At 55.0% G+C, this 25,311-nt stretch overlaps 1 protein-coding gene across 2 annotated transcripts in view; it reads left to right on the top strand.

The window, feature by feature from the left end:
• SLCO3A1 (solute carrier organic anion transporter family member 3A1) overlaps window positions 1-25,311 on the top strand; it is a 278,228-nt gene that overhangs the window by 231,597 nt on the left and 21,320 nt on the right. For both annotated transcript variants that reach the window (XM_066238910.1, XM_066238909.1), the window contains exons 5-7: window positions 7,311-7,475; window positions 15,402-15,600; window positions 17,583-17,721. In XM_066238910.1, the coding sequence (XP_066095007.1) occupies window positions 7,311-7,475; window positions 15,402-15,600; window positions 17,583-17,721 (503 nt within the window). The remainder of the gene's footprint in view (window positions 1-7,310; window positions 7,476-15,401; window positions 15,601-17,582; window positions 17,722-25,311) is intronic.

Genomic DNA, 25,311 nt, shown 5'->3' with positions numbered 1-25,311 from the left:
CCACCCAGCCTCTTCCCAGAGTTCTGACCCGAGTGCCACCGCGGGCCCACAGCGACCCACTGCGTGTGGGAGGTGTCGCAGACCCGGCAGTAGGCCTCCTCGTGCTGGTGGCTCTTGGCTGTGTGTCTTCCTGCCCATCTCCCTGGAGGGCATGTTGAGGGCAGCCTTGCACCTCCCAGGGGTCAGCCGGGGCCCACCTGCGTTGACCTGGCTGCAGGACCCAGCTCACGCCTCTGCCTTCTGCGTCCCCACCCCCTGCGTTCTCTGCCAGCCAGCAGTCTGTTTCTGTGACATTTTTCTTAATTACAGGCCTGTGCCTTGCAGCTTAATGCAGTTGCTGGGAGCAGGGTGGTCTGAGAGCCCCTGTTCTGTGGGCTGAATGGCTGAGGGTTTTTCATCTCATGATTTGTCTTCAGGGCGATGCCCTCTCCAGCTGTGCCTTTCCCATTAAAATCTTTCCTCGATGCCATGGCCAGAGAAACACATCTGCTGGCCCCAGACTCTGGGAGTCCCGGGCCCGGCTGTGGTTCATACGCGGCCTGTCACAGGAGCCCCAGGCCACAGGAGTTGTGGTAGTAGGTCCCCAGGGACCAGACTGGTCAGTGGTGGCTTCATCCTGTTTTCCCCGAGTTGACGGAGGACACGCCGGGGACCGGCTGGAGGGGGGGGGTGATGTCCGTGAGTCAGCCGTAGCTCCTGTGCGCGAGGTGTCTCAGCAGAGCCCCTGGGATGCCACCGGTGAGGGCATCTCGCACCGTGCCCACACTGGGGGTGCTCCTCGAGTGGTTTTTTGAATGAAGGAAGGAAATAACTAGAAGGCAGCATTTCCTGGTGGGGGTTCCTTGGGACACCGGTCCTCTGAGGTGCTCGGGGAAAACACATCACCTGAGACAGTGGGCAGGGGCAGTGGTTATGGGGCTAAATAAATTCGGGAAAATGTCTATAGTATCTGATCCTCTGGGAATTCGTACATCACACGGGCATAGCAGAGGGCAGACTTGGTTTTACTCCGTGTGACCGCAGAAGTCTTCTGTTCAAGTGGCGTCTTCGGGCACCTGTGCAGTGTGGCTAGATGGCAGGGCAGGCCATGGGGGGATTGCGAGAGGTACAAGGGGTGTACTGAGCCCACGGGGCAGGGGCGGGGTGGAGACAGGATGTGGTGTTCCGGCAGGATCTAGAAGGATGGGCCAATCCCTCTTAAACAGACGGAGGGAGGAGGAGGGCTTCTGAGCCTGGAGCCGGTGTGGGCAGAGGCAGGAGACAGGCAGACGCCAGGTGTGGGCGGAGGCAGGAGACAGGCAGACGCCAGGTGTGGGCGGAGGCAGGAGACAGGCAGACGCCAGGTGTGGGCGGAGGCAGGAGACAGGCAGACGCCAGGTGTGGGCAGAGACACATCCGTTTGAGGGAGTCGGGTTTGTGAAAGGTCCTGGTGGAGGGCAGGTTGGCATCGGCTCCCACCCCCAGCAGGGCTCCCGGGGCCTGCAGCTGCCACGACGCTCGGTGAAGTTGTGGGTGAAGCCCTGAGGGCCTTGCTGTTGCCCTTCTGAGCCGCTGGAACCCCCCTCGTGAGCCATTGCTTCCCAGCTGGGGGGTCGAGCAGCATCCCCCGTGGGGACTTTAGAGACATGCCCATTCGCAAGCGGGGTGCACCCCGAAGTTCTGATTCTGAGAGTCGGGGGGGAGTGGAGGAGACCCGGGCATCTGGACGTCTTTGAGGCCCCCCCCCGGGGGACTCTGAGTGGGCTCCACGTTGACAACGTGCCACAGCGGTACCTTCAGCCGTTGCCCATGAGATGAAGTGGGGGAGACGCACTCCCGGAGTAAGCCGGGACACTCTGGACCAGGCTTCCCCAAACTACGACCCGCGGGCCACATGCGGCCCCCTGAGGCCATTTATCCGGCCTCCCACCACACTTCCAGAAGGGGCACGTCTTTCATTGGTGGTCAGTGAGAGGAGCACTGTATGTGGCGGCCCTCCAATGGTCTGAGGGACAGTGAACTGGTCCCCTGTGTAAAAAGTTTGGGGACCCCTGCTCTGGACCATGCCCGTCCTGCAGGGTCGCCAGTGGCATCAGGGCGTCGCGGGCTCTGAGAAGGCCTGCTCTGAGTCCAGCACTAAGAGGCCTGGGCATCGAGCCGGGCGTTGAAGTCAACCTGGGGGCCCTCCCTCACCTTCCCCTTCTGAGCACTGCTGTTCTAGCCTCTCCAGGAGTGAATCCCCTGCTGTGACCTTTCCCGTGAATGCTACGCGCGCCATCGGCCCTCCTGCCCCTGAAGCCGTGCTTCCCCGGGGAGGTTCTCTGGGGCGGCGAGAGGTTGTGAAACGGGCGGCTTGCTCAGAAAGGCCCTTGGTCCTCGCAGTCCTCCTCCATCCGCTGCCTCCTGCAAGGACAGGCGCCGCGCCCGGGTCTGAGGGAGAAGTCGCCGCGTCCCAGCCCCATTCCTGCGAGCCTGTTCCTGCCTGCACACTCCCGAGGGAGGGGAGCGACCGGGGTGACGAGGGAGGGGAGCGGCCGGGGTGACGTCACCTCAGGGCTGCCCCTGGGGATGCTTTTCTCTTGCTATAAACTGGCTAAGAGGCCACCACACTACAGCTGTTCTCTGAGTGGTGGTTTAAAATGAGTCAGTAGAATCGACTGGCTCTGGGTCTCCCCGGGTAAACGCCCATTTCCTGTGCCCACAGCTTTGGTTTGGTCACTCAGACCACGGCCTTATCGACCCAGCAGGTGCTCGACTAACGTCATTTGGTTATGACGTGGCGAGGCGCCGTGCGAACTTGACTCTTGTTTATATCAGGGAGCCTGCGGTCAAGCTGGTTCTGGTTCACATCCTTTTTGCTTCAAGTTGTAGAACTTACTGAAGATGTCAAGTGAGGACTTATATACAAGGGACGTGTTAAGTTTTCCCGTGTTACCTCACCAAAGACAGAAGCCTGGTGGCTACTTCTGTCAACGTTGACAGTGGGAGGCAGTACCGTGACCTTCCCTGGGTCCTGGACAGCCCAGGGGACAGTCGCTGGGGTGAGAGGAGGCTGTCCTTTCTGGAGGCGAGCTGGATTGGTAGAGGCGAAAAAGAACATTCTTCATGTACGTGAGGCGCACAGCGGCCTTGCGCGGCCTTCTGCTGAATGAGCCTCAAACACCAAGATCTTCACTTCTAATTCCAGGCGAAATTAGTCACTAGAGATTAAGGCAAAAGCGGGGCAGGCTCCCATCTGGACAAGGACTCCTTCCCACCGAAGTGGATCTCTCTCTGGGACAATTAAAATGCTTACGAAAGTCTGAAGACGTCCCTTTAACTGGAGTCGCCTTTGTCTGGAGATGCCGTCTCCACCCTGCCTCCAAAAGTCGTGGTGGCCTTGACAACAAAGGAGCAGGCACTACTGAGGCCCAAGTGGACATGGTGATTAAACTCGGATCCTCGGGAGCCGAAGAGCCGAGTTCGGAATCGGAGGACGCACGTGGTGTGTGTCCGCTCAGCAGCCAGCAGTGTTATCTGTGAGCACGGGAGGCCATGGTGGTTCCTTCATCAAGTTCACGAGGCCCAGTCTGCACCCCAGCACAGGACAGGGAGCCAACAGTGGAGAGGGTGGTTTCCCTGGAATGTCCCAACCTGCCTGTTGACTGTTGGCGGTGTGTCCAGCGTTTAGAGAACTTAGTCTCAAAAGAGAGCGCCAGGATCGAGCGGTGGCGGTGTCACCTGTCAGAACATCACCAGCCACAGCACTCAAATTCGGTCATGACAGAGAGGTGCTGCTGTCACCCAGTGTGACCCTTACCTTGCTCTCCACAGTGTGAAGCATGCTGTCCCGTGACACAGCCAACCCACCCCTTGTCACAGGTGTACTTCGCCGTCACCAGGTGTCACGCTCTATAGCAAGTACTCACAGCACTGCTTAGTGATGATGGGATCCTAACGTCCCAGGAGTTTTTGTGCATGAAGACACTTTCCTCACCACCCTCTGTTCGTAGCCAGTTTATTCATCTGTATTTCTTAAGCCACATTTTTAAATGTTACACAATCAGTATCCCTCTAAATATCTGTACAATAACTTAAAAAGATAATGTGTACATAACAAAAGAAAATGTCCCAACATTGAAACATAGATTTTAAGTGTTGTAGACATTTATTTGAAAGGACATTTTTTTTTTTTAGGTGAGAGGAGAGAAAATAGTGAGACAGACTTCCACATGTGCCCTGACCAGGATCCACCCAGCAACCCCATCTGGGGCAATGCTTGAGTACCGAGCTATTTTTAGTGCCTGAGGCTGATGCACTCCAATGGAGTTATCCTCAGTGTCTGGGGCCACGCTTGAACGAAATGAACCACTGGCTGCGGATGGGGAAGAGATAAAGAAGGGAGGGTGGAGGGGTGGAGAAGCAGATGGTCACTTCTCCTGTGTGTCCTGACTGGGAATCATACCTGAGATGTCCACATGGTAGCTGATGCTCTATCTACTGAGCCACCGACCAAGGCCGAAAGGACATTTCTAAATGTCCATTTTCTAAACTAAAAAAGTCAGATTATCATAAATGTTTGAAACCCTGTAAAAAATAAGCAAGCACGCTCATCAAGGCCAGTATGCTGGCAGGAAAGCAGGTATAAATGAGTGAATACCGTGGATTTGAAGTTGTTTTCTCACCATCTTTATTCTTATTCATGCCTTTTAAAAATTGTGTGTGTGTGTGTGTGTGTGTGTGTGTGTGTGAGTGGCATTCATTTTAATCCAGCAGCTGCATTTCTACGGTTCTAGCAATGTAACAAGAAACCACCGAGGCTGCCAGCCCTGGGTGCTGTGTGGTTGTTGCTCAGCTGGGATGTGGCATGGGGTCGCACCTGCCTTAGTGCCGTCTAATCATGAAGTCTTTCACTGCATCAAAGGACCCTTAAGTCCCCCGTCTTTCATATAGTGTCCTTTCTGAAACTCAGCCCCTTCCCTGAGAATGATAAATTTTAAGTTTTGTGTCTCTGCCATTGTCCCATCGTTCTGATTTATTGAGCGTGTCTGTTAACATTACGAAAAACGTACGTGTCCTCTATTGTTATTTTATTCTAATTAGTTGGGCCATTTAGAGGCTTTGTCCCCTAGGAGATGAGACTGAGCCTGTGTAATTAGGTCTCTTCGTTAGGACAGCCGGCTAATTCATCACCTGGCCACGCAGTGTCAGACTCCAGGCTCTCCTGTTTGTTCTGTACGACCATGGCATGGATCGGTGCTTCCTAGACGTGTCCTGGCACTTGCTTTGTCTGGGACTGAGTCTTATCCTTTCCTCTCACACAGGTGGAAACAGGTGCGCCATGTGCCACACAGGCCACATTATTCTGATTACAGCAGAACAGAGTTCCCTGACTCTAGTCACTGGCTCACCCCTTTCCACTGTGTTTCCCTGGCCGCTTACCACCGGCACCATTCTTCACGTAAGACTTTTCTGTGAGTGACTTTCAAACGACTTGTTTTAACCTGGCCGCGTGTTAAGCTACGAGAGCCACGAGATGACCTGTTTGCTATATTCGTTATATTTCAGTTAACTTTTTTTTTTTTTTTTTTGTGAGCATACACTCAAATAGTGGGGTAGACACCAAAATGCTTGGGTTGTTCTGGAATCGTCCCACATACGTGGGATCCACCAGCCACCACAGGGGAAGGAGAGCTGGTCAGAGACCACACACCAAGGATGCTGGTCGCCGGAAGTATCCAGATAGTGTGGTTACTCTTCAAGGATCAAAGAGAAACCAAAGATCCCATTCTTCAAAGTGCTAATGTAAAAGGAAATCTTAGTGGTTTACGAAACCACATACTTGAAGAAAAATAAGAGTATAATAAAAGGAGGTTCAAGTGTATGACGTCAGCAAGCCCTGCCGCTGGGCCCCGGCGGTGCCTGGTGGGGCGCAAGCCACAACACGCTTCTGCATCAGCTGCCCTCTGAGCCCTGGGCCCTGGGCTGGTACTCAGCTCCTGCTAGGTCGGAGCGGGTGTGGGGGGGGGGTGAGCAAAGTCCACAGAAGACGAGGAAAAGCGCGGAGCATGGACGTGGGGGGCGGAGTCGCCGTGCGAGGGAGCAGCCCTGGTGCAGAGGGCTGGGTGCTCATGGGTGTAAGGTATTTTTCCCCGCCGAGAAGGAAGGAAGAGGGCTCGGAACCACAAAGTGTGAAATAATAAACGGCTTTATTGAGTACAGAGCGCACACCCCGCCCGGCAAGGTTCCCTGGCCCCAAGGAAAGAAAAGATAGAGAAAATGGAGGCTAGGGAAGTTGCAAAGATTAAACCGCGTGGCAGATATTTAAAGGGTCCCTCTAGGGAGGTGGAGCTACTATGACGTGGTGAAATTTCACTGGCTGGCAGACGATCGCTTCTTTCCAAATGGTTCCTGGGAAGCTTCCCTTGGCGGGCTTGATTGTGGGTGGTCCTAGCCAAAGTAGGCGGGTCTGAGTCCCTATGTCACCATGCCCCCATCCACCGACCTTACAATGGGAAACAGCCCCAGCTGGCGGCATGGACCGGCGGGGGGCGCGGCATGGTAGGGGGTCTGGTCAGAGGGCCGAGGGCCAGACCATTGGCCCGCACACTGGATATGGGTTTGGTCCTTGGTGGAGTTTGGAGCAGGAACGTGATTTGAGCCGATGCCAGTGGCTACCTTGTAAAGGAATGGGTACGTTGGATCAGAATGAAAAGTGGGCCCCTGGTTGGGTTGTTTGGGCTCTCCCCCAAGGGAGGGGGTGGCCTTGTCCAGGGAGATGGCTGTGATGTAGCGACAGGGAGGGACTGAATATTTTTATAACTATATAGGGAGGGCCCTAGAATTTCATTTCTTTCTGGAAACTGCCGAAGATTAACTATATTCTTTAGCACACATATATACAGTTATAAATACTAATCACAGATGTATATATATGTATATACACTCTTAGATATGTTGGTAGCACATAGTTATACATTTCTAATTTATAATATATAATTAAGTTATATTTTCCTTTTTGAGAAACAAACCCCAGACTCCTTTTGGGGGGGGGAATGGAAATAAGTTGTGATTGCTTATAAAATATTTTAGTGTTTCCAGGAAAATGCAGTAAAAGGCATGTTATCATCTCTCCTGTTTTAGTAGCTGTCAGCTTCTCTGGGAAATACCAGCATATATTTGGAAGCCAGAGTTTTCCTGGTGATGGGTGACTTCCAGGTGAAGGACCGGGTGACTCCGGATGCTCTTGACGGGTGACACGGAGGCAGGCAGGCAGACGTGTGACAGGAAGGGGCCGTGGGAGTGCAGTGTATGTGACCTTGGCTCTCTGCTTCTCTCTCTGTCCCCCGCAGTGATCCCCAAGGTCACCAAGCACCTGCTCTCCAACCCCGTGTTCACCTGCATCATCCTGGCTGCCTGCATGGAGATCGCGGTGGTGGCCGGCTTTGCCGCCTTCCTGGGGAAATACCTGGAGCAGCAGTTCAACCTCACCACGTCTTCTGCCAACCAGCTGCTCGGTGAGTGTGCGCGGCAGTCCCCCGGGAAGGGTGCAGGGGAGGCCGTCGCGCTTGTAATAAACACGACGGGAATGCAGGAGGCCACTCCCCGCAGCAGCGGCCGTGCACGTGGTCCCCGCGCGGCAGGGTTTCAGAACGTGTGGCGGGGTAAGACCAGCCCACCTCCGGTGATCGCGCCACGTGCCTCAGAGCAAAGACCTGAAACACCAAACGTGTGCAGGCAGCCTTGGCACAGGTAGGGGAGTGGGGAGACTGGTGTGAACCGGAGAACTGGGGGGCAGATGTGGTGAAGGAAAGGGAAATCGAGGGGGGCCTGGAGAGGTCAGCGGGCTTTGGTAAAAAGCAAGGGTTTTCCGGGCAGCGTGAACCCCGTGGCGGCGAGTACAGAACTAGGAGGCTGCACGCTCCCTTTCCATCCACGTGCCTGTGGAGGACGTGACTAATGGATCGCGACACCCCTTCCTCAAGCTCACGGCCCCACCATCCTTACCCACAGTAGACAACAGGTATCGGCCCCCAGTTATTTGTAGTGGCCATGCTAACGAGAGCCACCTTTCCCTCGTGAGAACCGGTGTTACCAATGCGAGCGAGGAATGGGTCCCCCAGTTGTAACAGGGAGGGAAGCGTTAGGGGCGAGCCCCAGATTTCTGGCTGGAAACGTGGGAACACAGAGAAGAAGCAGGTCGCAGAGAAAGGTGACGAGTCTGACTTAGCGCTGCCGAGCATGCGGTGCTGGGGTGTGTCTGCGCGGTGGTCCTGCGCTCAGTGGAGAACTCGAGAGGTTCGGCGTCGGTGACAGAGGTCTGGTTGCATCCGTGTGCAGCTGGTCGTGAGGATGGGAAGGAAGGGGGCAGCACCAGCTGGGGGGAAACAGAGGCAGCTAGAGAAGCTGAAGCAGCGCCCAAGAGAAACCCCTGCATCACAGGAGTCCGGGAGGAGACGACTCAGGGCACAGAGTTGTCAGCAGGGTGGGCGCACGAGCAGTGGGAGCTCCTGCGCCCCCCTCAGCTTTAACCACCAGGCCACCCTGTACCTGTGTCAGGGACGTGTCCGTGGAGTGGCACAGGGCACCCTCAGCCTGTGTCAGGGACGTGTCCATGGAGTGGCACAGGGCACCCTCAGCCTGTGTCAGGGATGTGTCCGTGGAGTGGCACAGGGCACCCTCAGCCCGTGTCAGGGACGTGTCCGTGGAGTGGCACAGGGCACCCTCAGCCTGTGTCAGGGACGTGTCCGTGGAGTGGCACAGGGCACCCTCAGCGTGAGTCAGGGACGTGTCCGTGGAGTGGCACAGGGCACCCTCAGCCCGTGTCAGGGACGTGTCCGTGGAGTGGCACAGGGCACCCTCAGCCCGTGTCAGGGACGTGTCCATGGAGTGGCACAGGGCACCCTCAGCCTGAGTCAGGGACGTGTCCGTGGAGTGGCACAGGGCACCCTCAGCCTGTGTCAGGGACGTGTCCGTGGAGTGGCACAGGGCACCCTCAGCCTGAGTCAGGGACGTGTCCGTGGAGTGGCACAGGGCACCCTCAGCCTGTGTCAGGGACGTGTCCGTGGAGTGGCACAGGGCACCCTCAGCCTGAGTCAGGGACGTGTCCGTGGAGTGGCACAGGGCACCCTCAGCCTGAGTCAGGGACGTGTCCGTGGAGTGGCACAGGGCACCTTCAGCCCGTGTCAGGGACGTGTCCATGGAGTGGCACAGGGCACCCTCAGCCTGAGTCAGGGACGTGTCCGTGGAGTGGCACAGGGCACCCTGTACCTGTGTCAGGGACGTGTCCGTGGAGTGGCACAGGGCACCCTCAGCCTGAGTCAGGGACGTGTCCGTGGAGTGGCACAGGGCACCCTCAGCCTGTGTCAGGGACGTGTCCGTGGAGTGGCACAGGGCACCCTCAGCCTGAGTCAGGGACGTGTCCGTGGAGTGGCACAGGGCACCCTCAGCCTGAGTCAGGGACGTGTCCGTGGAGTGGCACAGGGCACCCTCAGCCTGAGTCAGGGACGTGTCCGTGGAGTGGCACAGGGCACCCTCAGCCCGAGTCAGGGACGTGTCCGTGGAGTGGCACAGGGCACCCTCAGCCCGTGTCAGGGACGTGTCCGTGGAGTGGCACAGGGCACCCTCAGCCCGAGTCAGGGACGTGTCCGTGGAGTGGCACAGGGCACCCTCAGCCCGTGTCAGGGACGTGTCCATGGAGTGGCACAGGGCACCCTCAGCCTGTGTCAGGGACGTGTCCGTGGAGTGGCACAGGGCACCCTCAGCCTGTGTCAGGGACGTGTCCGTGGAGTGGCACAGGGCACCCTGTACCTGTGTCAGGGACGTGTCCGTGGAGTGGCACAGGGCACCCTGTACCTGTGTCAGGGACGTGTCCGTGGAGTGGCACAGGGCACCCTCAGCGTGAGTCAGGGACGTGTCCGTGGAGTGGCACAGGGCACCCTCAGCCTGAGTCAGGGACGTGTCCGTGGAGTGGCACAGGGCACCCTCAGCCTGTGTCAGGGACGTGTCCGTGGAGTGGCACAGGGCACCCTGTACCTGTGTCAGGGACGTGTCCGTGGAGTGGTACAGGACACCGTCAGCCTGTGTCAGGGACGTGTCCGTGGAGTGGTACAGGGCACCCTGTACCATGGTGTGGAGAGCAGCCCACCAGAGGGAAGGAACGGGCAGTGGCCTTAGGACACTCGCCTGGTGCTTCGCAGAAGAGGGAGGAGGGAGGCGGGAGGCCATCGTGAGGGTTACGGAGTCGGGGGAGAGGAGCTGGATGGTGCTGTTGCTAGGGAGCAGTTCTGTTGCAGCAGGAAAGACTCGATGAAGCAGGTTTCCAAGCAGAGGGAAAGCGCAGACAGAGGTGATCTGCTGAAAGGAGAGGGTTGTGAGTGAACAGCCCAACAGAGGGCTTGGCTGACCGGGACACGCAGAGAGAGAGACACGTGAGGGTGGCCACAGGATCTGCCAGGTCGGCCGGGTGTTTCCGAGAGCCCCAGCCCGTGGACTCCTCTTCTCTGTTCAGTGGGAGTCACACACCTGCTGGGAGGAAGGGGCTTCTCCTTTAGCAGTGCTTCCTGTTCCTTCACACCATGGCCAGCGGACAGATGCAGGAGAGCTGGCCCTCCTGAGGCATCAGGAAAACGCATGCTGAGACCGCAGGGCAGGTGCCTCTCCGCCAGCACCCTCCAGACCAACATTGCCAAGTGCTGGTGAGGTTGTGGAGCACCTGGAGTGCTCCTCCACGGCCGGAGCCTGGCAGAGCGGTACACGCATTTTGGAAAACTCCATAAAGCTAAGCATATGCTTATGCTCAGATTGAACTATCCCAACTCCTGGGCACATTCCCAACAGAAATGAGCATTTAGACCCTCACTGATAGACCCATATGCAACAGTATTCAGAGCAGCTTTATGCATAATAGCCCCAACCTGGAAACAGCCCAAATGTCTGTCAGCAATAGAGTGGTAAATAATTTATAAAATGTTCACACACTGGACTGTCACACCATGTGAGGAAGCAAGAACTTTGATGCGTGCCTCGGTGTGGTTGAATTTGACAGTGGGAAGGCGTCAGACACACACACACACACACACACACACACACACACACTTGAGTTGAAAAGAGGGAAAGTGATTTAAAGTGATATGGGCCAGAATGGTGGTTCCCCTTGGAGAGAAACTACCACGTGGGGGTGGGGCTCAAGGAAGCCCCCTGGGCTGCTGGGTATGTTTTAAGCTCGATTTGAGCTGTGACAGGGATGCTAAGAAATGCAAAAATCATCGGCTGTTCCCTTAAGCTTTGGCACTTTATAGGACGTAAAAAAATAAAACCCAACCACAATGATGTGGCCAGATCATAGCATGTCTCCCTGGGAGCCACTTGGGTAGAACAAGCCTTTTCTTTTTTTTTTTTTTCTTTCTTTCTTATTAGTAACTCTTTCCCAACCGCTACTTTATAAGTATTTCTTCTAAAAGTGATTAGCAAAAGGCGCAGGCAGTCCTCTAATATCTGCTTGTCAGAGATAGGGCGACTGTATCTCTTTATAATTAAAGTTGTAACTTCTTCATTGCAACTAGTGTTGCTCCGGCTTCGCCTTCCAATGTGCTCGAGGAGTTGATCGCTCACTTCCTGATTTTATTTTGCCGCTGTTCCTTAAATTTTGATTACATTTGCACAGTTGCTTGGATGTTGAGGTTGTCTTCAGTTTAAGATCAGATTCCTCAGTTTTCTGTCGACAAACAGATCAATAGTTTTCAGAGCAGAAGGTCTAAAAAGGGGTATTGACTTCTTGTGCTGTTGCTTCCCCAGTGACCTCTGTCTGTTAGAGCTCCGGGTGGGTGGACCCTGCCCGCCACCGTGCACATGGTATGAGAGGCAGCCCCCTGTGTCCTGCCCCCGGCTTCACTCCCGTCAGTGTGGACTCCGGGGGTCTGGCTGCAAGGGGGACTGGTAGTGGCCTTTAGGGGACAGATAGGCACTGGGAACAGACGCCAAGGTTTGAGCATCAGCGCAGGGCTCTGGGCCACCCAGGAAGTCATCAGCAAATGGGGCAGAATTCAGAAAGGAGCAACCGCGATGATTCTGGGGCGGAATGCATTGATTTATGTGTGAGGATAAAAGGACTCTATCTGCATAGGTTACCAATGTGGACAGAGTTCCAGGAAGGTTCTGAGACCAGCCCGAATGTTAAAGCCTCACATTGGGGCGGGGGTGTGTGTGTGTGTGGGGGGTTGAGGACGGCTTGCAGAGAAGGTACCCAGACCTCCATTGTCATAGTTACCATCCTTGCCAAGGCAGCCCTCCCACTGTGTCTGTCTGGAAATGAAACAAAGTGTGAGCCTGTGTTCTGTCTGTCTCCCTCCCTCTTTCTTTCTCTCTCTCTCTCTCTCTCTCCCCCTCTTTCTTTCTCTCTCTCTCTCTCTCCCCCTCTTTCTTTCTCTCTCTCTCTCTCGTTCGCGGATGGAACATAGTGTTCATTCACAGAGATTCTGTCTGCTCGCCACCTCATCCATCCCCAGAGTCATCTGCTGTACTGGGCACCATGCCGAGGTCAATGTAAGAGATGCCCAAACCTGTAAGAATTTTGAAAGTTTACTTGAGCCAAACTGACAGTAATTGCCGGGAAACAAAATCTCCACGGATTGAGAAAACGCTCTGGAAAACAGCGGTTTCACCATTTACTTTATACATCAGAGTCCAAGGGGAAGACGGGAGGGGCTACACGGTGCCCACTGCTGAGAGATGGGGAGGCAGGAGAAAGCGGAGCGGGGATCTCTGGACTGGGTAATGAGTGACATGGACAGACACGCCTCCTCTGGACTGGGTAATGAGTGACATGGACAGACACGCCTCCTCTGGACTGGGTAATGAGTGACATGGACAGACACGCCTCCTCTGGGCTGGGTAATGAGTGACGTGGACAGACACGCCTCCTCTGGACTGGGTAATGAGTGACATGGACAGACACGCCTCCTCTGGACTGGGTAATGAGTGACGTGGACAGACACGCCTCCTCTGGACTGGGTAATGAGTGACATGGACAGACACGCCTCCTCTGGACTGGGTAATGAGTGACGTGGACAGACACGCCTCCTCTGGACTGGGTAATGAGTGACATGGACAGACGCCTCTTTCACATTGCTGGGTACAGGGTAGTTAGCAGTTAATGATTAGCACCATGACAACAATGGGGGGACTGTGGTCTCCGCTCTGGCGCAGTGGTTGTACATTGAAGGGTCCTGAAAAAACGTAAATGACCCTGACATTCCAAAGGTGTGTCATCCTAGACGAGAAAAGGCAGTAGACGGGCTCAGTGAAGGTAGTTAATTCATCAGGGAAGACACCATCCCAGGACAGGACCACATATCGTGACCTGTCTGTAGCTGGGAAGTGTTCAGACCATCCTGTGTGGTCACTCTCCCAGTCTCTGAGTCTGCAAGGCCACCGTGCAGGCCTCCCTGAGCTTATGCGGGTCAGTCTGCGGCCCCTTTGCTGTCCACACTGGGCACAGGGAACATGGTCGACTGAACGGCTAGGGAGGGGTGCTGTCCTCGAGGAAGCTGCCACTCAGTAGGGAGAGAAGACACAGGAAACGGGAAAACCGAAAATGAGCAGAGCAGCGCCCTGGCCGAATAGCTCGGTCGGTTAGAGCATCATCCTGAAACACAGAGGTTGTGGGTTCGATCCCCAGTCAGGGCACATACAGGAACAGATCGATGTTTCTGTCTTTCTGTCTCTCCCTTCCTTTCTCTATAATCAGTCAATAAAAATTTTTAAATAAACCAGGCAGCTTCTGAGAGTAGGGGAGCCCAGTACGGGGTACAGGGACCATTCTGGAGGGGGTGATCTGGGTCCCCTGAAGAGGAGAGGAGCTAACCAAGTAAAGACATGGGGCAAGAATGTTCAAGAAGAGGAAGGGGAGGCCCTGGCTGGTTGGCTCAGTGGTAGAGCGTCGGCCTGGCGTGCAGGAGTCCTGGGTTTGATTCCTGGCCAGAGCACACAGGAGAAGCACCCATCTGCTTCTCCACCCCTCCCCCTCTCCTTCCTCTCTGTCTCTCTCTTCCCCTCCTGCAGCCAAGGCTCCATTGGAGCAAAGTTGGCCCGGGTGCTGAGGATGGCTCTGTGGCCTCTGCCTCAGGCGCTAGAATGGCTCTGGATGCAACAGAGCAACACCCCGGATGGGCAGAGCATCGCCCCCTGGTGGGCATGCCGGGTGGATCTCAGTTGGGCGCATGTGGGAGTCTGTCTCACTGCCTCCCCGTATCTAGCTTTGGAAAAATGCAAAAAAAATTTAAAAAGAAGAAGAAGAAGGGGAACCGCAAAGCCAGAGTGCCTGTTCAGGGAGAGAAAGGGGAGAACTGGGCGTGGTTAGGGTGTCATGTGACGGGGGGGGGGCACAGACGGGCTCTGAGGGGCTAGGTCACCAGGACGTTTCTATACCCAGGGCAGGAGGACCAAGCGAGGTATTCCAAGAGCATCAAAGATTAAAAGTTGTTTTTTTATGTAACTTGTGCTATTTTCTTACCTAGCTCAGCCTCCCTGATTATACTTTCCTTACTCTACTATTAACATTAATTTGTATCCGCTTAGCACTTAGCAGCTGGTAGATGTAGCTGACTGACCTAGAGGTCTGTTGATTGGCACGGAGGAGGCGGGCTGGGGACTTGGCCACGCACAGCGTGCCCCACAGATAAATGATGCGCACGGTCATTTAAAGCCGAGTTTTAGATGGAGGGGGTCAGACCAGAGCAAACCAAACAGGAGGCTGGGTGCCTGGGACCCTCTGGTCCTCCTGAAACCCCAGGGTCCTCTGAGAATCAGCAACTAGAGGTTTAAGGCTCTGCTGCCTTGCAGATAGCTCAGTTTATAGGAGAGGGGAAAAAATGTTTTTATGCCAATTACTCACCGACAGCCACAAACTATATTATTTGTTTGATGCAACGGAATAGTCATGGAGCCAGTTAAACGCTGTCTCCACGGGCTGGCGTGTTGTGGAGCCTGTGGTTAAACAGCCTCCCGTGAAGCACTCCTTACCTGATTAGAAGAGGGGATGGAAATCCCCACACGGACGTCAGTCCATCCCCACAACACGTCAAGTGCACGGAGCGGGGGCGCATTCGCTGCTGCCTGGTGCTTCCTTTCCTTTAACGCGCATGCGTGTCCCGCTCTGGCTGACCCCGCCTTCTGGCTGACCCCGCCTTCTGGCTGACCCCCACCAGCTGCGTCTCCGTGCGGGGACCCCGCTTCACACAATCAGGTGGAGGCACTGAGACTCTAAGGACTGAGTTGTTCGGTGTGTGTCTCCCCCGTTTTCTGTGAGCTCCCCCAGGACGGAAATGAGGGCCCCACCGGGACTTTGGGGCTCTGGGGGGCCGGCCCTCGGCCCTTCAGGAGGACTCCGTCTGCCCGGGTGGCCTGTCTCCCTGCTCACCTCCCACCCCTCTGCCTCTCTCCAGGGATGACCGCCATCCCCTGTGCCTGTCTGGGCATCTTCCTGGGTGGCCTCCTGGTGAAGAAGCTCAGCCTGTCGGCCCTGGGGGCCATCCGGATGGCCATGCTTGTCAACCTGGTGTCCACGGCTTGCTACGTCTCCTTTCTCTTCCTGGGCTGCGACACGGGCCCCGTGGCTGGGGTTACTGTTCCCTATGGAAACACGTGAGTACCGGGACTGTCCGATCCTGCCCCGTCTGCCAGCGAGCCAGGACTCTGTCCCCACGGGTTGGTTCATGGAGTCAGCTTTGTCCTGGGGACCACGAGCCGAGAGTGGCTGACACCTCTGCACGTCACTCCCAAGGTCACAGGATCAGTGTGACCCTCCTGGGTGGAGAGGGCATACCAGTCCCTCACCAGCTCTCTCCCAGGGTGGCTGAGAGACAGGGGAGACGGCCGGACATCATTCCCCAGAGGACTCAGATGACTACTGTGGCCTCTGACTGTAGGAATGATATGAAGATAGAAAATAATAATGAATTTAATTGTAAAGTTCAGTGTTTCATGTGAGACAGAGTAGACTTGGACGGTACTTGGGTTCTCGGAAGCTGTCATCACTCACGTAGTAATTACAGGCTCTGGCCCAGGGTTGAAATTGATATGTGTCAGGGGTACGGAGGAAAAAGAGAGAAGGGAGCGAGGAAGAGAAGGAACTTCGTTTTTATGGGACCGCTTTCCTTGTGATGTAGTTATTATTCTTATAAACCCGGTGTAGACAGCTCTGCCTTTTTCTATCTGGGACTCTGAAGTCTCCTTGAGACTCCAGCCCAGAGCATCAAGACTGCAGGATACCAGTTCCTCTCCATGCCAGTCTCTCCTCCAGGCAGGCCACCAGGCCTGCTCCTGCAGTTGAGCCAGAAGATACAGTAGAGCTGGGCTTATCTGCTACTCCTCCAGGACAAGAAAGAAAAACGGGAGGAGACGGGTAGAGGCAGCTGTCTGTATAGCCGTGCATAATTCATGCACACTGGTGCACAAGGCGCCATAGGCCCCTCCGTCCCCTTCTCTGCCAACACCGTGGCCTCTTCCATCTCCACCCAACACAGTCCCTCCCTCTAAAACACGGCCTTCCAGTTCTCCCATGCCACCAATGGCAGTATTTGTAGATAAGCACCCCCACCCCTTCCAGTGCCGGCTCTCAGGAGGTAAACTTACGGCAGCTTAAAGCCCCAGGCCCTGCTATGACGAAGTGACTGTTCAGTAGAAAAGGACAAAGAAAAGCTCCGGCTCCAGGCGCACTGCCAGCTATGCCCGAGTCAGTAGACTTCCTGTCCCTGCACTGCCATGTATAAGTTGTGCACCTTTGGGCAGGCAGCTTAACCTGGGTGTGCCTCAGTTTCTTCTCTGTAAACTCCGTGGGGTTATACTGAGAGTAAGGCAGGTAGCACCTGTCGTGCCTTGAATAGCACTGACGGGTAAATTGTCAGATGTCACCGTCATATTCTCCGCTATGAAGTGCTCCGAGCACCAGGAGCTTAGCTGGGGACAGTGAGGCTGAGGAAGGACACTTTGTCCCCTCGCAGCCCGACAAGCCCCCTCCCACCCTCCTCCTCTTTGCAGTTTGCTTGCTCTAGGTAACAGTGCCTTTTGCGGTACAGAAGAAAATTTAAAATATGCTAGTGTTATTTTTCACAGGAAGTTGAATCAATCAAGCAGACAGTAATTATTAAAGCGGGCTAGGCATAGCCGTTTGTTAAGCATCGCAAGGCTTGCTTGCTGTTTGCTGGGGAGGACTGGAACGGAGGCCAGGACTGACCCAGGGAGGGGAAACGTGAGTGTCCAGCGGTGTAGGCCAGTGGAGGCTGCGGTAATCAGGAGAGGCAGCATGGAGGAGGTGGCCCTGAGCAGAGCCCCTGAGGTTGCCATCCCAGAAGGCACATTGGTGGAACGATAGAGAGAGGCTTCTCTCCTCCGGGCAAGCAGGCCTCCCACCCAGCCTGGCGCCACAGCCCAGGGAGCGGCCGCAGGGCTCTCTGCGGAGACTCTGAGCTGGGTCTTGCAGGACTGCAGGTTAAGGGTGGAGGAGGAGAAGGGAGGGGGTGGCACTGGGTGACTCATCCCAGCGGAGGGCGAAGGGGTGTCACTAGGGGGGGGTCCTATCGGAAACCGGCCTTCTCTGACCGGTTCCGCGTTTCCTTCTCTTCCAGCTCAGCGGCAGGCTCGGCCCTGGACCCCTACTCGCCCTGCAATAAAAACTGTGAATGCCAAACCGACTCCTTCACTCCTGTGTGCGGGTCCGATGGCATCACCTACCTGTCTGCCTGCTTCGCTGGCTGCAACAGCACGGTAGGGTGATCTTCATGGGGGGAGTGGGGGGAGCCTCAGGCAGCCATGGGGGGTGGAGTGGGGGAGGGGCTCGGGCAGCCATGGGGGGGTGGAGTGGGGGAGGGGCTCGGGCAGCCATGGGGGGTGGAGTGGGGGAGGGGCTCGGGCAGCCATCGGGGCGGGCGGGAGGGGGCAGCCACACATGGTCTCTGCTCTGAGTTCCTGCCCTGTGGCTCTCAGCCTCTGCTCTAGGGAAGGACCTCCTCCCATCTGTAGGGTGGGAGGGCTGCGCTGTGCCCTTCTTGCTAAACCAGAGGGCTTTCCAGCAAGCATCGCTGAGCAAATGAAAGTAAACACTCAGAGGAAGTTGTGTATATGGAGCCAGAGAGAAAGATTGGAGTACAGGGTATTCAGTGGAATAGGATGGCTCTGCAGGTAATGAGCTCCCCGTCAACAGAAGTATGTAAAGAAAGGCTATAAAATCATTTATCAGGGAAGACCACTTCCAAACATGAGACTTTCTGACATTAATTCAGCCTCTTCCCTACTCAGTTCCCTTTGCCTTTTGCTTCTCAACCTGTCCATCCTCCTACTGTCCTTTTTATTTATTTGTTTGTTTATTTTGGCTCTTTTCTTCTTGGCTTGAATTATATAGTTGTCTGCTAGCCTACAGCTTTCCATGTTTTCTGTGTCAAAACATGATGCCAATCCTACCTGCCAGGTGTCCCTGGCACCGGCCCCTTTGCTGCACCCACACCAGCGCTACCCTGCCAACGGGCCCTTCTCATCATCTCTTGCTTGGACTAGGGTGGTAGTTGGCTCAGTGATCTCCCAGTTCAGGGTCGCCCCCTTGTGGTCTGTCTTCCACACTGCAGCCAGTGCGATTTCTGTAACGGTGCAAGGTGACCCTTTCCGAGGCTAATTTCTTATCTTGAAGATCTAGGCGCCAAACTGGGTTTGAGCGTGTCTTTGGCATGTTATCTGTCCTCGGCTGGGTGACCCTTTCCGACGCTAATTTCTCATCTTGAAGATCTAGGCGCCAAACTGGGTTTGAGCGTGTCTTTGGCATGTTATCTGTCCTCGGCTGTTCTCGTCAGTTGTCTCCCCTTCCAGTGCATGGTGTTCAGCTTTTCCCACACAACCTGTGTGTTTTCACACTTCTTCTACCCGCTGGACAACCCCTACTGACCTGCCAGTACCCAGCTCAGATTCCCACACCTCTGTGCGACCCGCCTCCCCTCCGTTTCCTCCGGGGCTCCTGCCTCTGCGGCCTGGGTGCCTCTCTGTCCCGGAGGCACACGTCTCTAAAAGTCTCTGCCGCCTGCTCTGCGGCTTCCCTGAGCTTGACTGGCACCCAGGAACGCATAGGTGGAGCGCCAGGTGACAACGAGGGGCTGCGTTCAGGGAACTCAGTGTTGAAAGCGTTTGTTTCTGCTCCTTCCACATCCTCTGTCTTCGGGGAAGCAGCAAATCTTTTGGAAATAAAAAACATCGATCATTATTTTCATTTCCAAAGATTTCCCCCCCCCCTTGCATTTAACATTTAGATTCCTGGCCAGCTATTAACATTTTTTATAGAGAAAAAATAAATCACCATGGGGGAGGGGGGAGAGGGGAGAAACTGATTTTTTTAATTAGATGATAAAGCCGTTCCTTTCTGTGGGTGGAAATGGATTTTTTAAAAAAAGGGATGGAACCTGGAGAGTGGTTAAGATAAAAATGCAGGCTGCTATTTCTCGTGACGATGATGTCGTTGATATTCACAAAGTTATATTATAAATCAGTGTTGGTGACCATCCAGTTGTAAGAATTAAGTATAGGGTAGTGCCCCAAGGCCAAAGGAGTCTGTTCTCCAGAGCACTCTCTGGCCCCAAAATTGTCTTAAAAATTGTGTCTCCTCTGATTTTATGGGCACAAGAGTTACTGAGTAAGAGCTGGGCCCAGCTCAGGGTCCTCCCAGTGGCTGCCGTAGCAACACGCTACAGGGTACAGCTGCCAATGGTGAGCTTCCTCACCTCCCTGGACACGCCATTTATCCCGCAGACACCTGCGTGCTCCTCAGCGGGGCCTCTGATCGGCCGAGAAAGCCCCAGTGCTGGGGTGGGAGGGATGTGCCTCCCTCTTACAGACAGACCTCGAGGTGCCCTGGCTCCCACAGGCGGAGGAGTGATTTGAGGACACAGCCTCCTGTATCCTGGGAAAGGGCCTGTGACAGGTTAGCCCTCAAAACAACCTGCAGCTGTAGAACTTGGAGTAGCAGCAGGCTTATGCAGAAGCCTGTGCAGGCCAGTGAGCGGGGCTTTTCATGTGGCCCTCGGGGCCGAGTCAGGGGATCTCAGGCCCCCGTCGGGAAATGGGCAGAAGCGGCTGCAGGTCTCTCAGATCTCCGCAGCGGTGTTCTGCGCAGGGGCCGAAGGGCGGGCGAGCGTCCCGGCCCGCTCCTTCCCCGCCCCTCGGCGCCTGTCTCCGAGCTGGGAGAACGCTCCTCCCCAGACTCGAGGCTTCCTCCTCTCTTCCCTGTTTCTTCTTCTCATACGTATTCCTCACCAGCTGCGGGAGCCCTCCACCTGCTCCATGGTGAATGTGACCACGCTTCTGCCTACACCCCGCCCAGCCCTGTGACTGTCATCTCGCTCATCCTCTTAGTGACCTGGGGGAGGTGTTACTTGTATCCCGATGACAGATTAGTCACTTGCCTCAAGTCACACTGACCATGGTGGTGGGTGCCGGCATGGCTGGCTGTCTTCCTCTGCCTTTGTGACTTCTGCCTTTGGCATCCCCACCTCTATTTCTACCTGCAAGGGCTCTTCCTACATCCACCTCACAGCCTGTCCCTGCTGCCTCCCCAGCCTGGGGCTCCTCCCTCCTCCCGCCTTGAAGAACCACTTGCCATGTTGAACTTCTTAGGGCGCCCCCAGCATACCCTCACCTCTGGGCCTTTGCACACGCTGTTTCTTTTACTGGGGAGGGCCTTCCCCCCCAGCCCTTCACACGCATAACACCTCCTTACCTGAAGTTGAGAGCCTCCTCCCACTGTCCCTTCCTCCAGGACTGCGTGACCCTCCACCCACCCACACCCCGGCAAAGTGGCTCTTCACTCCTGCGTGTCCCTCCACTGGGCTCCGGTGTCCAGGGATGGGGTTGTGCTGCGACCCTTGCATTCCCAGGGGCAGCCGTGGCTCTGGGTAAAGGTTCCAGGCTTCCTGGCCGGCTGGATGCCCTGTGCTGGCCTCAGGGAGCACCGGGAGCCACAGGAGGCGACAAGCAGTTGGCAGACGGGTGGGTTGGCTGGTGCCGACTTTAACACTAAAGACCCAACCTTTGCTCATCATCACCACTTTATAGCTTCCATCAAGACATGTGAAAAGTTACCCTAACTCAATTAGATGTAACTAATTCACCGTTCAAATACTTTTGATTATGAGGAAATCTGGTTAGCATTCGCCATTTTCTGATACCAGACTCTCCTGCCTGCTCTGGTCTGGGTTTTGTTCGTCCTTTCCTCCCATCGCCTTGACGGACGGCCACGGGAAGTGTCCAGGATTGCGTCGAATAGACGGTGTGTCCTTCTCCTTGTGCTGTGTGACCGGGAGGGGTGGCCAGCGAGGCCGCGGGCTGATGCTGTAAGCTCCATTTGGCGCGACCGTGCTGTCCAGATCGTCTCTGTACTCCTCACTCTCGGAAGTAGTGATTCCAGCAGAAGGCACGTTGGCGTGCCACTGACAGGCTGCTGGACGTTGTGTCCTTTTGACGTACTGGATAATTGACTTTAAATAAGCGTACAACAGCCACCAACAGAACGTTCATTGAAAGTCGATGCAATTCCGGCCCGGCGGTTTGCAGGGCACTAATGACGGACCATTCATCTGTGCCTCCATGCCGGCAACAAATATTTATCGAGCACCAGCTTGAGCAGAACCCCGAGTAGGCTCCCCGGGGGGGGGGGGGGCGGCCTGCTGTGGACGCACACAGGAGCCTCATCATGGAGCCGTGCGGTTCTCTGTCCTGGCTGCACACTAGAGTCACGTGGGGCTTTAAAAAAAAAAAAAAAGGAGGCCTGAGCCCCGTCCCTGGAAATTCTGATTTTCTTGTTTCATAGTCAGTATTTTTAAAGCTCCTCCCCACACACCAAGGGTTGAGTCCCTGCGTTATAGTAGCGAGTGTCTCCACCTGAGGAGTGTGGCGTTCTGGGTGTGGGAAACGCCCTGTGGACTGGAGGCTGTCTGGAAGCATCCCTGGGCTCAAACCACCAGAGGCCAGTAGCAGTCGCCCCACCCCCCCAAGTTATAAAGCCATCAGCGTCTCCAGATATTTCAGTATCTGGGGGTGGGGGTCAGAACCACCCTCCGTGGTGAACCACTGTTCTAAAGAGAAGGGGTGAGTTCTTAGTACTTTATCTTTCAAGAGACTGGTCAGCGTCTGAGCTGATACTGAGCACTGACCTCCTTTCCTTTGTCACCATTCTGTGTTGACCCGCAGTGGACACCAGGCTGGGGACCAGTGGTGTCCTGTCAGCATCTCATGCAGAGCAGCAGGCTGTTACTTGTACCTCGTGCCTGCCCTGTAGTACTGACTGTGGCCTAAACCACGCTTTCACAGCCCGGCCACTCCATACACGAAGCTGGATTCCCGGCGTCTCTGTAAAGGTTGGACCACGGCCAGCATGGCACCTGCCCCCCGACAGGGCAGCCACTGGCCGGAACTGAGCACTGGTGACCCGCCACCGGCCACCGCTTGCACCGGGACCGTTTTTCTTACCTGTTTTCCATCTGGCTCCCAAAGGCTTACGCTTCGCAAACCCTCTCAAACAGTCTAGGCCCCTCCGCCAGAGCAGACTGGAAGGTCTACGCTCGCTGTGTCGGTGGCTTGTCAGGTGGGACTGAGTGTTCTGAAATCGGGCTCTCGGGGGCGTGGCCTTTTGGGACACCTAATATGTCCCAGGTCCTGGACGAGCCATTAGAAATACAGAAATGAGTAACGAAAGAGCTCGTATTTACTGGAAACTGAGAGCTAACCTATTAATAAAATTATGTACGAGAGAACACCCAGGAGCAGCAACTAGCCTGGGCTCACGGGTTTATGATATAGTATTAAGTGAAAAGAACACACTGTAAAACTATATAGAGGTTATGATCCCTTGTAGTCAAGAAAAATAAAAATCTAAATATATATGTATCTTTGCATAAAAATATATTGGAAGGATTATAACTGCCTGGTCCTAGTTGACTTCTTGCTAAGGATTGAAACATTAATTTTTATTTATTTCTTTTTAAATTTTCTGTATATCTCTACATTGTCTGAAATGGACATGCATCCTTTTTCCAATAAGGAAAACGTTTTTATTTTTTAAAAGAAGTTCAACATTGAAGGTTAGGTGGTGGTCCTGGATGGTTTGCTCAAGTGGATAGAGCATTGGCCTGGCGTGCGGATGTCCCGGGTTCGATCCCTGGTCAGGGCACACAGGAGAAGTGACCACCTGCTTCTCTCCGTCTTCCCCTCTCACAGCCAGTGGCTTGGCTGGTCTGAGCGTCAGCCCAGGGCGCTGAAAACAGCTCAGTTGATTTGAGCATTGGCCCCAGACAGGGGTTGCTGGGTGGATCCAGTTGGGCACATGTGAGAGTCTGTCTATCTCCCCTCCTGTCCCTTAAAAATAAAAAAGGTTAGGTGGTTGCTTTCTGAGAGAAGGACACGGGTAGGCAGGTGGATTAGTAGACTTGAATGTGTTATGCCTGTGTGGGTAGAAATGAGTTCTGGGCAGGATGGGGCTGGCGGGAGGGGGCACGGTCACTTTTTCTGAAGGAGAATTGATGTCAGGATCATACCTTCGCTGTGGGGGGCGGCTGTTCACCTGGCGGAGAGCACGCACGCTCCGGGCGGGCATGAGCAGCTGGGGGCTTGAACCTTGTGGTACGGGCAAGGATTTGATCTGGAGTCCAGAGGAAGAAAGCTGGAGGGGGAGATGAAGGGGCCCGGGGACCATGCTGACCTGCGGCCACGGCACCCACTCTGGGCTCTGCTCACTGCTTCCTGCCTGACACCCCTGCTCAGCCAGGGGGGAGCCCGACTGCCCCCCCAAGGAGCACCCCGCTCCTGCAGACCATTCAAGCTCGGTCAGGGTGTGCTCTGACCCGTGTCACAGACTATAGGGGTGAAAGGTGCACGGAGGCCTGGCCTTCCTCTCGGGACACTTCTCCCCGTCCATCAGCAGTCAGCCATAACCCCTGGAGGGAGCACGGGCGTTTTGTGTCACTTCCCGTAGCTTCTCAGCAACCCCTTGGCCCCAGGCAGGTAGCTCGCTGGTGGGGGCTCTTGGTGAATGACGAGCTCCGAGCTCTAGGGTCCTCTGCCTGGAAATACCCACCTGGGTTGGGCTAACGAGGTGGAAGAGATTCTAAGCGACAAAAAGACAGTCATAGGAGACGGGAGAATGACTGTGGAACTTCACTGAATCATGGGAGGATCCATAAATGTCGAGAGCACAGAGGAGTATGTTGTCATTCAGAGGGAAAATGTGCCCATCTATTGTGGTGGTGCCGCCGGTCCTTTGCCGCCTCCGTGATTAGGATGTCGTGCACGGAGGATGGAAGGCCGCTCTTGCCGGCAAACCCCCTTTCCCAGCCGCAGGCCTGCGCCTGACACTCAATAGAAATCGTCATTTCTTCCTGGTAACTGGCTGCGTTTTGGAGAGAACACAAATCCAGCATTCCAGGTCGTTGCGAATCTCCCCACGAGTTCACGTCCAGCTCTTCAGACATCAAATGTCATCACCCCCGTGGCTGTCCCCAGAGGAGTATATCCTTCAAACAGGAAATTAGTTCATTTGTACAATTAATAGAAACTGACACAGCAGTATCGAATGTCTATGTGTGTATGGGGGCAGGGGGCCCAAACAAAAACAACTTGATTTGCCAGTATTTTTGAAACACTGCTGATGGAGTGTTTTCTGCTCGTAACGTGAGCTGTCAAAATAGCGTGCGCAGGCCTTCCTTCAGCGCTGGGAAATGAGTCCAAGATTCCGGAGAGTAATTTTTCTGGTGTTTTTTTTTTGTCTCCAGCTTTATTGTAATTATTTATCCCCATCGTTGTATGCGAATGGAAACATTTCTTAGTGTGAATTAATGACTGAAATGAGGAATAGGCATATGGTTCTCAATGACTGTGCTATCCTTCTTCCGTTGATTTCTTTATTTCTTCCAAGTTCCAGACCAGGCGTGGCCAACAGTTTTTGCCCCTGGGCCAAATTAGAAAGAAAACTTTTTTTCACGGGCTGGACGAAATATTAAAATTAAAAAATGTTAAGTACAAAAACAATTCATTTAAGTAAACAAAACTTTATTATGGGCCCTGGCCGGTTGGCTCAGTGGTAGAGCCTCGGCCTGGCGTGCAGGGGTACCGGGTTCGATTCCCAGCCAGGGCACACAGGAGAAGCGCCCATCTGTTTCTCCACCCCTCCCCCTCTCCTTCCGCTCTGTCTCTCTCTTCCCCTCCCTCAGCGAGGCTCCATTGGAGCAAGGATGGCCCGGGCGCTGGGGATGGCTCCTTGGCCTCTGCCCCAGGCGCTAGAGTGGCTCTGGTCGCAACAGAGCGACGCCCCGGATGGGCAGAGCATCG

Source organism: Saccopteryx bilineata, chromosome 7 (assembly GCF_036850765.1).
Source record: "Saccopteryx bilineata isolate mSacBil1 chromosome 7, mSacBil1_pri_phased_curated, whole genome shotgun sequence".
Lineage (NCBI taxonomy): Eukaryota > Metazoa > Chordata > Mammalia > Chiroptera > Emballonuridae > Saccopteryx > Saccopteryx bilineata.
Note: the sequence above shows the minus strand (reverse complement) of the source record. Positions and strands in the feature narration are given on the sequence as shown.